The sequence below is a fragment of the Enoplosus armatus genome, chromosome 2 (genome assembly GCF_043641665.1).
Source record: "Enoplosus armatus isolate fEnoArm2 chromosome 2, fEnoArm2.hap1, whole genome shotgun sequence".
In the NCBI taxonomy this organism is placed as follows: Eukaryota; Metazoa; Chordata; class Actinopteri; order Centrarchiformes; family Enoplosidae; genus Enoplosus; species Enoplosus armatus.
Window position 1 is genome coordinate 6,482,176 of NC_092181.1, and position 12,526 is coordinate 6,494,701.

A 12,526-nucleotide genomic window follows, 5' to 3' on the forward strand; every position below is an offset into this window, starting at 1 on the left:
CTCCCCCTCTCTCTCTCTCTCCCTCTCTCCCTCTTGCTCCCTCCCTCTCTCTCTCTCCCTCCCTCTCTCCCTCTCTCTCTCTCGCTCCCTCCCTCTCTCCCTCTTGCTCCCTCCCTCTCTCTCTCTCCCTCCCTCTCTCCATCTCTCTCTCTCGCTCCCTCTCTCTCTCTCTCGCTCTCTCTCTCTCTCTCCCTCTCTCCCTCTTGCTCCCTCCCTCTCTCTCTCTCCCTCCCTCTCTCCCTCTCTCTCTCTCGCTCCCTCCCTCTCTCTCTCTCCCTCCCTCTCTCCCTCTCTCTCTCGCTCCCTCTCTCTCTCTCCCTCTCTCTGACGTGAAACAGTAGCCTGGTCTATAAAGCCCATTCGCCCAGAAAAGAAGACGGTATTTAAAAAGACACTCATGGTTTGTCAAAATTATGAAATTCACTAAAACAAAAAATTGTATTTGCGTATCCCATCATGTGACTTATAAAAATGAATTTCATTTAAAGAGTGACACTAAATCCCCTTTTTTGAGTTAGTAAATTGCTCATAGCTGAGTAGATACACTTATTTATGTTCCAATGACCCACTGCAGAATCGACTGAGAGAAACACTGTAGGTTCTTTTATTCATCAGAAAGGTTTACAAGTCAAACACATCTGTAGCCGAGATACAATGAAAGCTGAAATGCAGACAAATCCTGTACGAGTTAGCCCACTTACATCCACTCTGTCAACTTAAACCTGATCAGGAAACCATAACTGTGACTTCTGGCAGTGGCTTCCACAGGACCTTTATATATGTATTTACACAAAGTTGTGATACCGCAGCTCTAAATCTTTTTTACTGCCAGGGTTCAGTTGCTGTTGATGTGTTGCTTCTCGGGATGCTGTATGTTGTTTTGGCCGCTGTTGTAGGCCTCACTGAGCTGGTGAAGGTCCCTCAGCAGGCCTGCAAACTGCTCCTCCTGCGAGCACGTAGGAAACAGCCATGAATACGTTTCCATCGACTCACTCATGTGCTGGTTTCTACCACAATATCTCCATACTACTCATTTGGTATTCTGGAAAAGACGCATTGAATCTGAACTGATAACGACAACATTAAAATGAACTTTACCTATTAAACCCCAGTTCAGGTGATGAAACATTTAAGAGGGCACCAAACACACCCAACTCACTCTCAAATTCATTTGATTTAAATTTTAGGACTCCAAATTAGAATGGCATCATGATTAGATGTTTTGAAATGGCTCTTCAGCATGATCCAAATTTAATCTAATTATCTTCGATATTCTCCCCATTAACAATGCCGGGGGTCATGCACAACTGATTGTGTGTGGGGCGTAAATAGTGCAAATATTCATTAAATGCATATTTTTTTTCATCTTGAAGCTGCAAAAATGACCCTCTCAAACTCAGCTTTGCAAGTTAGCCTGTGTATAGTAATAAACTACACAAGCATGCTCAGTGTTTGATGGTTCTACAAAGTGCAGTGCATGTGCGAACTACTCCTTTTAACAAAGCTGGATAATTGTCCTTCTCTGTCTTTCTTACCAGTACGTTCATTCGCTCGGCTGCTGCAATGGCAACACTTAGCTTCCTCTCATCTTCCTCCCTTTCCTCCTCAATCACACCCAGCCTGTGACAGACGCAGATAGAAGAGATGTTTTTATTGGCAAGAGCAGCTCGGTAACAAATGATGTGGAAACGTGAAAACATTTACTGATGATTAATACTAATTAAAACGCAGCATAGCCTACTGCATTCTACACCCAGTCCAAATGAAGTATCAACAGCTTCATTAATCTTTATGAGACTAATTAAAGTTATGAAGTGTGGAATATACAGAATATGCAGACTGAATACACATATGCATAATAAACACACAAAAAGAAGGCAAAATGAAATATATTTCCCTCAGAAATCGAATACACTGCACTATTACTGTTTATCTCTACTATGTTACCTGAAGGTGGCGCTGGCGAGCTGCTCATCACGCATAGCCAGCAGATTCCGGAGCTCGTTCACCTCCGCCTGCAGCATTGCATTCTGGTCCTGGCTTTGGATGATGAAGTCCTCCAGACGCTTTGCCATGTCCAGCTCACGCTCCGTCACCTGCTCTATCCCCAGACGGAGCTCTGATAGCTCTTGAGCGTGCTGGTATGTGAATTGAAATGTAACAGTGACATCATACACTATACAGCCACAATTATGTCACTTTAGTGGGTAAGAGGTTTGACATACCCTATCCAATAAGGTGAACTGCTCACTCTCGGTCTTCATCTCACTTGACTCCCTGTTGTGGCTGACTTTGATCCAGGGAACTGGTGCAGGTTGACGTTTGATGCTGGCACCCTGAAAACAGGATGAAAGACTCCTTCTAATTAACTACATAAAGTCATATTATCTCCGTGTTAACATGCCTGCCAAAAATTTGTGTATTATTATTGATTTAAAAAAAAGACAAATGTTTCATGATAGCCTACTAGAAAAAGATGAATTCATTGCAATGACATGAGCACGTGACCTGCTGAGCTCCGGTAACCAAAACAGTCAAGTCAGGTTCACAGTTCCTCTCTGTACTCACAGTATTTGGCGATGAGATAAGTGGCTGGTTGGGCTCCATCTCTTGTTCATTGTCAGCTGTCGGCAGAGTTTCAGAACTTATCTGCCTCTTCAAGGTATGTTTTGCGTGACCGGGACGTCTGTGGGGAGCACTCTGAGTTCTGGTGACTGGCTTCCTTTCTCTCATTCTCCTCTGAGTCCTAACCTCCCTGTTGAATGATGAATGATGTATGAATTATTTAATTCAATTCAATTCAATTTTATATTCTATATATCCTGAATTGAGACAGTCAGTGTTGTCTACTGATAAAACAACAGAGACCTTTTCCCTAACCACAGACTTATTGCAGTAAAACATGGTGAAATGTTAGGCTATGTATTTCTTTTGCACACGGTGCATATGATATTTGAAATGTTTAAAGGTTCTTCAGGAAAACCCTTTACTACGTGTATGGTTTGGGATGCAAAAGATCAAATTTAAAGTGTCAATCATACTGGCCTGTGGACACGTGTCTGGATAGGGTGAACAGCTCGGACATCCAGAATGAGCTTGGAATAGTTGGAACAGTTGCTCCGTGTTATTTAGAAGGACCAATTAAAACTTGAGGGGCAGTAAGAAATCACCTTATGACCTAAAAAGCATTATTGGCTGAGCCCAGAAACAGACATACAACTATCATACCCGTCTCGTGGGCTTTTGGAGTCCACAAGAAGCTGCTGGAGGGATGATTGGTGAGGGCTGTACTTGCCCAAGTCTTTCGGAGGAATGTACATTGGCTTGGCTTGGCCCATTTGGCTACAAGAAAGACCATGCTTAAGTAACATATAGCAACACAAGTTTGTAATATATAATAATAAGTTGCTGACAAGTTAAATAAAATATAGGCCTTAAACATACCTACTAACTATGATCCGAGGTGCTTGAGGGCCCAGTGACTCAGTTATCTGGTTCAAAATTGAAGGCAGAGGGTGCAGCTTGTCAATTGTGTTCTGAGGAAGAAACAAGCTGCATGTTAGGTTCCATTTAGTATACTCTGTAAACATGTAGTCAATATCTTGATATGGATGATTAAAATGCCATTAGGGCAAGCTGTACATGCAAACATCAATCAGAATTTAGTCTGCTGTGACTGACTCATTGACACTGGAAACTATACGGTATGCTTAACACAAGCTTAACGTTCAAGTTCATACAACTGATCTGGTCTGATCTGAACCTGGTCTCTCTGATGGATGATGTCTACTAGCAGGCCATGCAGCACAGCCAAGCGCAGAGGCAGGTCCACATAACCATCGAAGGAAGTCATTGGGATTTCGGTGTCTAAATTGGACACTGTTTGTAGAAAGCCCCTCATTCCGTCCCAGTGCTGCTGCAGAAATTCGTTCATAAAGAGCATGTATTCCTCCTTCTCTCCAAATCTGAATCAGGACACAAGATTTCATTTACTAAAGTTCACTTCAGGTAAATTAAGAGGATGTCTTTATTCTCATTCATAGAATACTTGTTTATCAGTATGTCAAAAGATGGTATAAATGCACAAAAGTGATGTATTTGATTTTGTCCAAGCAGATAAGAGGCCACTCACAGGGTGAAGTTGGCCAGGTTCTGGATGACTTTGGCAGTTAAGGTGAGGGTACGCAGGGTGTTTGGCTCTGGATAAGGCTGTGTCAGACCAAAAAGAGAAGGACTGAGGACAGCAGGACATAAGAAGCGAAGGAAGAGGGAAGCAGAGATGAGACGCTGGCCAATCTCTGGTCTGCCCTGGTCTTCACACAGCTCCACCCAGCTGGTGAAGATCTTGTTTAACTCTTCTGGGAAGGGTCTGAAGGCAAGAAACGTATCAAGCATCAGCTCTGTGAATTTGGCTTTTTCATCAGCTCAAATATCACTACTGGCCTGAACATTTAATATTTGTCATTTCATGTCTTTCTCTATAATGACCTCTCCTCTCTCACCCATGGATCTCAACAATCTTTTGCACCACCTCCTCACAGGTTTCCCTCAAGTGCCTCTGGTTGTTTGACAGTTCAGACGCAGGGCATTTACGAGGGTCAACTTCACAGTTCTCCACCGAGGTGTAAAGACGGTTGATAAAGTCGCCTGCAGTGAAAAAGAAAGGACAAAGTTCAGTGAACACAAAGCAACAACCCATACAAATTACAAGAAGCCACATTTACCCCTGAACCACCTTACCCAGCGTGTCAATGAGGTACTTCTGGCCAACCAGCTTCATATAATCATCTATGGCTTTAGTGGCCAGTGTGTTCTCTCTGAAGATCAGTGCCTCCTTCTCTCCAAGACGCTCCACCTCTGCACTGCCCAAATCAATGAGGAACTCCTGAAAGCATACACATTCAATACACACTCAATTAAGAAAACATGTCTTATTATTCCTTTTTGTTGTATTATTAAAATCAGATTATGTTTTCCCATTGTGGGATTTCAAAACTATGATGCAGTTAGCTTATATGGGTTTTCTATGAGACTCATTCTCCACCTTGGCCTTGCCAATACTCTGCAGTACGTGGACCAGAGCTCCTGCCAGCTCTTCCTTCTCCTTCACATTCAGAAGTGGCTCCAGGCTTCTGCACATTTCCACATAATCCACCGTGACATACTCCGCAAACTCTTTGTATTTCTCCATGGGCAGCACTTGCAAATTCTGGAAACGGGCCTTGATACGAAGTGAAGCCTGTTGCCCCAGCAGTTCTTTGCTCCCAGCTGTGCCTGAGGCCTTGTGTGGAGTGATGGGATACCACTTCTCCTGATAGGTCCTCCCTTGGATCTCAGCTAGAGGTATGGCCACGCTGCCCAGTGGGTGCAGGCTGGACTCGTCTCGGGAGTGGCGCTTTTTCTTGGGGTCTTCTTCGCGGAAGAGGTGCAGGGTGATTTGAGAGACGCAGGGCAGGTTGTCTAGCTCAAAGAATTCCCCCCAGAATAGCTGACACCCTCCAGCCACACCTCCACTGGCCCCAAGGCCTCCTAAAGACCCAGTAGAGCTGTCCCCTGCCAGGCTGGAGCGGTTAGACGGCTTGCCGACAACTCGGCTGCTGGTGCGGGCGAACAGGGTCCCGTCCAGGTGTACCTCGCAGTAATAAGACCGTTTGGGTGGCAGGTCCTTAGCTTCATTTACCCACAGACTCAGGGAGTTCTCTGTGCGCTCGATGTTATCCTGTGAACAATGATGCATTTAGCTCATTTTATTAGCATTTTAATTTTGCATGACACGTTTTTTTTGGAGCAAATGGCTAATGGCTTACCTTATTGGGCTGGGCGGCCCGTCTCAGGTCTTCAATCCAGCGATCACGTTCAGCAGCTGAGGAGCAGCCAAAGCAGTGGGTGTTCTCAGAGTTTATCACCTATAAGTGCATTGAAACCAACAGGACCATGTTAGCCTTACTGGGACAGGTTTCTTTTTTTCTGACACAATGGAGGGCACTGTATGATGCTCCTTGAGAAGGCTGAAGGAGCATCATACACAGAATGCACATTTTGAAGTGTATCAGAATCAGAATCAGAAATACTTTATTGATTCCCGGGGGGGAAATTACACAAAATGTGTACCTCAAAGCAGTACTTCTCCCCCAAAATTGAGCTGTGGACCGGCCTGACAACAGTGCTGGCGTCTGCACTCAGATCTAGACTCCCCACTGGACTGACTGGAATTGACACAGACTCCCGGGAACCATAGTGCCTTCGAAATAAAGAGTAGAAAGAATCAGTCAAAATGGAAATGACAAAAATGTTAAGTGTTAGATTATGTGATTTGTCAAGGGTAATAACATTTTCTTTAACCTTTTACAACCCATTGCTACGGCCATGGGACACTAGTTCTATGTAGAACTTTCACAGACAGCTGGTACTATGAATGTATGTATATTACATATGTATTGATAGATTAGAATCACTTCTTGTCATTGTGGTAAGTTTCAAAAAGAACGGCTTGTAGAGATCACATTGACCAGAGGATGGAGCCTGTGGACTTTTCTGACATTCCCATCTTGCTCAATTGTACTTACAAATGTTAGCATGCTAACATGCCACACTAAGATGGGGAGTATGGTAAATATGATACCAGCTAGACATCAGAATGTTGTCATTGTGAGCCTGTTGGCATGACTCTTGCTATACATGCACCAAGTTTTGGACAGTGCAGGAGGAGTACTTATGGACTACACGTGTCTTTGCCCTCACAAACATTTCAGTGAACTTTACCTGCTTCTTAGTCCTATTGGGTTTTGTTGGGTGTTGCCATTCTTCTTAGCCCTGTTCTCAAGACGTCGCTTGATCAGTGCCTAAGGGTGAAGAAGGCAAGCATGGTGTATGAGAGCAATTAAGTATTACATCAACAGGAAATGTTGGGTTAGCTGAAGGATTGTTATCTCTGGTGTGTAAAATACTCACCCTCACACCGCCATCTTGGTTCTTTGGTCGAGGACCACCCTGCAGACCCACATGGTCAGGGCTACATTCTAAGTGTCAGAAAGAAATTACTTTGATATTGACAATGGACAGAAAATGTCATTTTTATGTCAATCTTTTTCAACATTCAAACATGCTTGTTAGTGTTGGGCAATTATATACATGGAAATATTTTGTTTGTGGCCAATTTTAATTATGTTTTTATGAGTAATTTACTTCCAGGCATCAAATATCCAAACCACATTTTTGATTGTCACTCCCAAAAGCACCACCAACACTAATTTCTGCACTTCCACTGAAGAAAGACTAAAGACTCAAAACATTAGTCAAGGTTGTAATATTAGCAAATACTTTCAGATTAGGCCATACAGGATGTGGTTTTCAGCTGGAGCTTCAGCCATCTACGTTTACTAATTGTGTATACTTTGCAAGCAAACATTCTTATTATTGAAAAGCATTTCAAGCTTTGCAGAATTAGAAAATCACATTCTGAATCCATGATTCCCTGGATTGGTCTCGTCAGTGTCGCTTTTTTTAACCCTTCAGTTATAAGGTTTATGATATCTTTAGAGTCAAATATGTGAATGTAGAAGATTTTCTCTTTTTTTGCTTACCCAGAGCCCCACCACAAACAATCCAGCGTCTAAATCCCATCATTTAGTCCAGAGGTGTGCCACAGTCTTTTTACTTCGATCTCTGACCCTTTAACATTTCCCTCCTGTCTTCATTAACATATGTTGATGGAAGACACTGACTATGCCCTCTCTCTCTCTCTCTCTCTCTCTCTACTAGCTTTCATTGGACTGCTAGAACGCCCAGGCGCGATGCTATCTTCCCCAGAAAAAGTAGAGGAAGCAATTTGACAGTCACTCGCACGCATAAACATTCAGCTATTTCCTCTATGACTGTCTGCAGAATCATACTTGATGTCATAGGGGATGTCAGTAGCTATTATTCTGGTCATACTTGCCCAAATTCCTGATGGTTTTGCTTAGTGTTAAAATTGAAATACATGAATTTGTTGTTTATTTTCTTTGGTATATATATATATATATATATATATACAGTGCTTAACAAATTTAGTAGACCACCACCCAGTGTAAGGTGTTTGCCACCGCTGCCCTAAATTAACAGTACTGCTGATTACCAAAATATTTGATGTTTCTGTAATGGTTAATCCACCAGTATGTGCAAGCCAAGCTCTTTAATTAAAATGATATCATTAATGCTAATATATAATTATTGTTGTTATCCATGAATTCTCAAATTTACTGTTTTACAAAAAAGCTGAAAAAAATTGTAAAGCACATTACAATTTTTTGATTGAGATGCCAAATTACAGTTATTTACTTGCATTCCTGAACAGAAACATTTGTTTTGTGGTTGCAAGAATGCAAGCTGTTATCAGGGCCAAAGGAGGTCATACAAAATATTAAGATTTTTGGTTAATATATGTGAATAAGGACTATTTAGTTGTTCCAGTTTGTTATTTGCCTAATAAATAGCAATACAATTTTTAGTTTGAAACAAGTTTTTGACAGATTTCTAAAATATTGTTTTCTCAAATATTGTTTTCTCATTTTTATGACAGGTGGTCTAATAAATTTGTTAAGCACTGTATATAAATATTGGTTATGGTTAGGGTTTAGGGTAAGTCTCCAGGGAATGAATGTAAGTCAATATAATGTCCCCAAAAGTGATGGAAACACATCTGCGTGTATGTATGTGTATGGGTGGGTGATGTATTAACCTTGGTCGATATCTACGAGGTTCTGCATGCTGAGGTTGGACAAGTTGCTGCTGACACGGTTTCGGGTCCACATCGTTGGCTGAGAAAGACCCACACACACACACACACACATATTTTTATCACTCTTTCAAAATAAAATGACTCTGAAGACTTTAAAATGTTTTTTCTCTTTTTAGTGGAAGTGTAGTGCTACCCCCTTTCAGTTGATTTAAATTCTTTCATGTTCACACTGTGTCTGCAGGTGTAATAGACTTTTGATTAACCATGGGGAGTTGGTGAGTGGTGTGTATGTGTGTGTCGGTACCTCTTCCTCTGGAGAAATGAGAATTTGTCCGTCTTCAAGGATACAGTTGCTAATGTCCCATAATGGGACCTCCTGAGGTGGGACCCATTGTAGTCTTGGGAGTTCACTGGGTCCAGCTGGTGTTGGTTCACCTACATCAGCTACACAAGCAGACATGTGCACACACAAACAAACACACTGATGTTCATCACCACACAGCTCACAGATAAACACAGTTGCCAGCAGTCTATCCACACCATACAAACACATTTGGCAAAAATGAATAACAGATATAATTTCTCTCACTCTGGAGAACCAACTATATAGTTAAATGAGTATGAATATTGCAGGACTATAATTGCAGACACATGCTGGCCCTTGTTTGTTTTTTCATTTTTTGGTAATTATGGCATGATGGCACTTATCTCCCACAGCACTTGGCCACTCCCATTTGTGGGGTTGCCGGGGCTACTGATGCTATCGCTCTCTTTTCATGACATGAGCTGCGCACATCCTGTGGTTTATCTGTAGTTTTTTCTTGATGTACTGGTCTTTCAACATTTATTTACATGGTGTTTTGCTAAAGTAAAATAATGTATAGACTGTAAATAACTAACAGTTAAGTAACTGCAAGTAGCAATTAAATGAAAGCTATGAGCAGTGTAGGAGTTTCTCTTATATGGGGGAGATGAAAGGAAAGATAAAAAGATGGTGGCACAAAGTGACATTTTATATAATGAATGAGGTTTTCTCCTTAATCAATTTTCATAATCCAAATAACATCTCTAGTACAGTTGGATGATTGTTGCCCAGTCTGTGTGTTGCCAATGTTTCTCTCGGTTTCTGTGTTCTGGTGGTCTGCTGAAGGATAATGTCAGCTCAGGCCCAAATATGTATTTCGTTTTTGTTGTAAACTTTGTAAAATTCTCTGAAGTTGGCCGAGGTTTCTGATGTCACTAGATGAAATGTCAACCAGCCCCCTCTTTTATTTTTATCTATTGTTGTGGCAGACAAGAAGTAGGGTAACTCTCTTAAATATGATAAATTCATATACATAAATATTTTATGGGTAGGGGTTAGGGTTGCTTAGAATTAGAATTAGAAAATATTGTCCTAATTCAGCCCTGAATTATTGTTTTTTCTTTCTACACTCTGTGTCATACAGTGCAACTGGAACTAATTACGTTTTCTTGCTCCATGCCCGTCTCAGAATGTAAATAGTAAACCTGTATTGCTTTACCTTTGAGTTCCTCCTCAGCAGAACAGACGTTTCCAGAGGGAGTGGTTTGTAAAGTCTATGTAAGTGTAGGTAGTGGTTTGTTGTTCTTCAGTTACAGCTACATTAAACCTCTGGAGGCAGTTTTGACCTTTTTTGGAAAGTGGCTTTGGTCTTTGTCTGTGTCTAAAAAAGTGAGACCAGCCGTTGTCGAGACTGTAGGTCTGGTAATGTTAATTTACATACATTTGAAAATGGGAGCAGCCATGCTTAACGCCTCCACTCTTGCTTCACAAATTTAAACAGAACTCTGTGTTTCCAGTGTTTATATCTTGAAGTCTATAAATCTTCAGTTATCTGTACAGTCGTCGGGCTCAGATTTGTGTGATCACACTTTCACCTCAACTTACGGGGGAAACCTACTTTGATAAACTTTATGATATTCAGTTGAACGTTTTCTGCTGGTAAAAGTTGTTTAAGATGCCATTACAAATACAAATGCTGTTTTTCAAGCTCTAATTTTGAAGTTTCACCTCACTCTAACATTTATTGATAGATAAAGAAGTTCCAAGTTCAGTCTTCAATTAATTTCTAATTGTGTAGATATTGTTCTATTTTTGTTCTTTTAACTTTGATACCTTTGATACTTTCTCTCTTTAAGTTCCTCCTTGATGCCGTTAAGGTCTTATTTTAAAGTTGTCTTTTGTTCTCTTTGGTTGAGTTTTTAATACTGAGTTTGTCTAAAATGCCACTAAATGCTGAAAGACTCTGACAGTCTGACTGACAGTAATACAGCTGTATTTATGATGTGTCATTGTGAAGAAGGTCACACACACCCCTCCTGAACGATCCTACATACAGTAAAAGGAAATCATGCTTGAACCACATGGGGTAGCCATTTTGCAGGGATTCAACATTTGATGTGTTTAACATGAAACTGGAAGTGTAATAAAGTTGATTTAGATTGATTACGCTGCATTACCTGGCAGTAAGTTCGGAGTGCTGCTCCGACTCTGTAGCCTGGGCCTCTTGAGCTTCTGGGACACAGTCCTCAGGTACTTTTTTAGGAGTGCCCCTCCGCCTCCTTTCTGTGAAGCGTCTGTGGAGGAGACCCCTGAGGCCTCTGCTGCTGATGAAACTGCATGAGCGGAGCTGGCAGAGTTGGAGGAAGGAGACAGGGCTGCAAACAGGGATCCTGGAGGCTCGGACAGGGCTCTCTTAAACGGGTTCTTTTTGGTTCCTCCGGCGCCTTTGTCCGACTTGGCTCCCTCTCCACCTTTCCCACTGGATGAATTTTTGTCTCCGGGGTCCTCGCTCAGGGCCTTGCGCCAGTTTTGCATCTTGCTCCATTTGTTGGTGGAGGCCTTCTGAATCTTATCGATTGTAGACGTGGAAGAAGCTGCTCCTTCTTCTTCTTTCACCTCATTGAGCGTTCCCTTGGAGCCGGTATGCCACTTGTATGTGTTGAGGGGGTCGGGGATCTCAGATGTTTGTCCTTGAGGAGGCTCCACAGCAGATTCCTTTTCCTTCTCAGGTGATCCCTGCTCCTTCGGTGGTTGTTGAGCTGTAGGCTCTGAATGTTTCTCCTCAGTGCCCATTTCAGATTTTGTAAGGGTGTGTGACGCTCCTGTTTTGTCTCTCCTCTCAAGGATGCATCAAACTAAATTCAAATACCTTCATAAGAGACCTTGCCGGCTTCCCTTCTGATTCACTTCTATCTTGGAGATTGTTGTAACTGCTAAGGATGACAAAGTAGCCCGTTCCTTCTCCGGTTCTATCTCACTGCTTCTCTCGTTTCCTGTCTTGCAAAATGTCATCCGGCAACAACATGCAACAAGCTGCTCTGACTGTGGTTGCTTTGCTGCAGCGCCCAACTCGTCTTACTCACGGGCCGCTTTCTTCCTCATGAAATGGCAGAGAGAAGTTCACCTATTTACAGCAAATTTATTCTCACACAGTAATGTTTTCATTTAATACTTCCCTTCGTCCTCACTTCCTGTTCTGCTTTTATGTCTAAGGTTTTCCTCCAAATGAGACTCTCCCTGATGCCCTCTCAAACACATGACCCAGGATGTCTTGAAGAAATCAGCCTTTTACTTGCGCAGCAACCAAACTCGCAGAACAGCACACGCATGCTTTTTTTTTTCAAAGTGTGATCTGATGTAGGCTTGCTGTAGGTAGTTATCAGCTCCAACTTCATCTGAAACCTGTTCATCTCTCAGTTCTTGAGTCATTCAGTCTGTTGCAGTATGAGTGTGAGAAATGTGGTTTTACATTCTGAGTAAATTTGAATGACGGAGCTTGAAGG

At 42.1% G+C, this 12,526-nt stretch overlaps 1 protein-coding gene across 1 annotated transcript; it reads right to left on the reverse strand.

Annotated features, from left to right (window-relative positions):
* Positions 1-581: 581 nt before the first annotated feature.
* On the reverse strand, positions 582-7,695 carry rasal3 (RAS protein activator like 3). The gene is made up of 17 exons (XM_070915425.1): positions 7,584-7,695; positions 6,952-7,019; positions 6,763-6,842; positions 6,112-6,241; positions 5,808-5,906; positions 5,045-5,719; positions 4,741-4,885; positions 4,503-4,647; positions 4,133-4,369; positions 3,764-3,965; positions 3,445-3,536; positions 3,229-3,342; positions 2,569-2,755; positions 2,226-2,336; positions 1,948-2,138; positions 1,536-1,620; positions 582-946 (listed from the first exon to the last, which is right to left on the reverse strand). Exons 1-17 carry the CDS (start codon positions 7,624-7,626, stop codon positions 836-838), a joined length of 2,715 nt encoding a protein of 904 aa, XP_070771526.1. The 5' UTR covers positions 7,627-7,695; the 3' UTR covers positions 582-835.
* Between the last annotated feature and the right edge of the window lie 4,831 nt (positions 7,696-12,526).

Coding starts and splice junctions, on each gene's coding strand:
- rasal3 (XM_070915425.1), bottom strand. CDS start 7,626: ATGATGGGATTTAGACGCTGGATTGTTTGTGGTGGGGCTCTGG. Junction 4,648..4,740: donor GTACCTCATTGACACGCTGG/GTAAGGTGGTTC, acceptor TTTTCACTGCAG/GCGACTTTATCAACCGTCTT. Junction 3,966..4,132: donor AACCTGGCCAACTTCACCCT/GTGAGTGGCCTC, acceptor GTCCTGATTCAG/ATTTGGAGAGAAGGAGGAAT.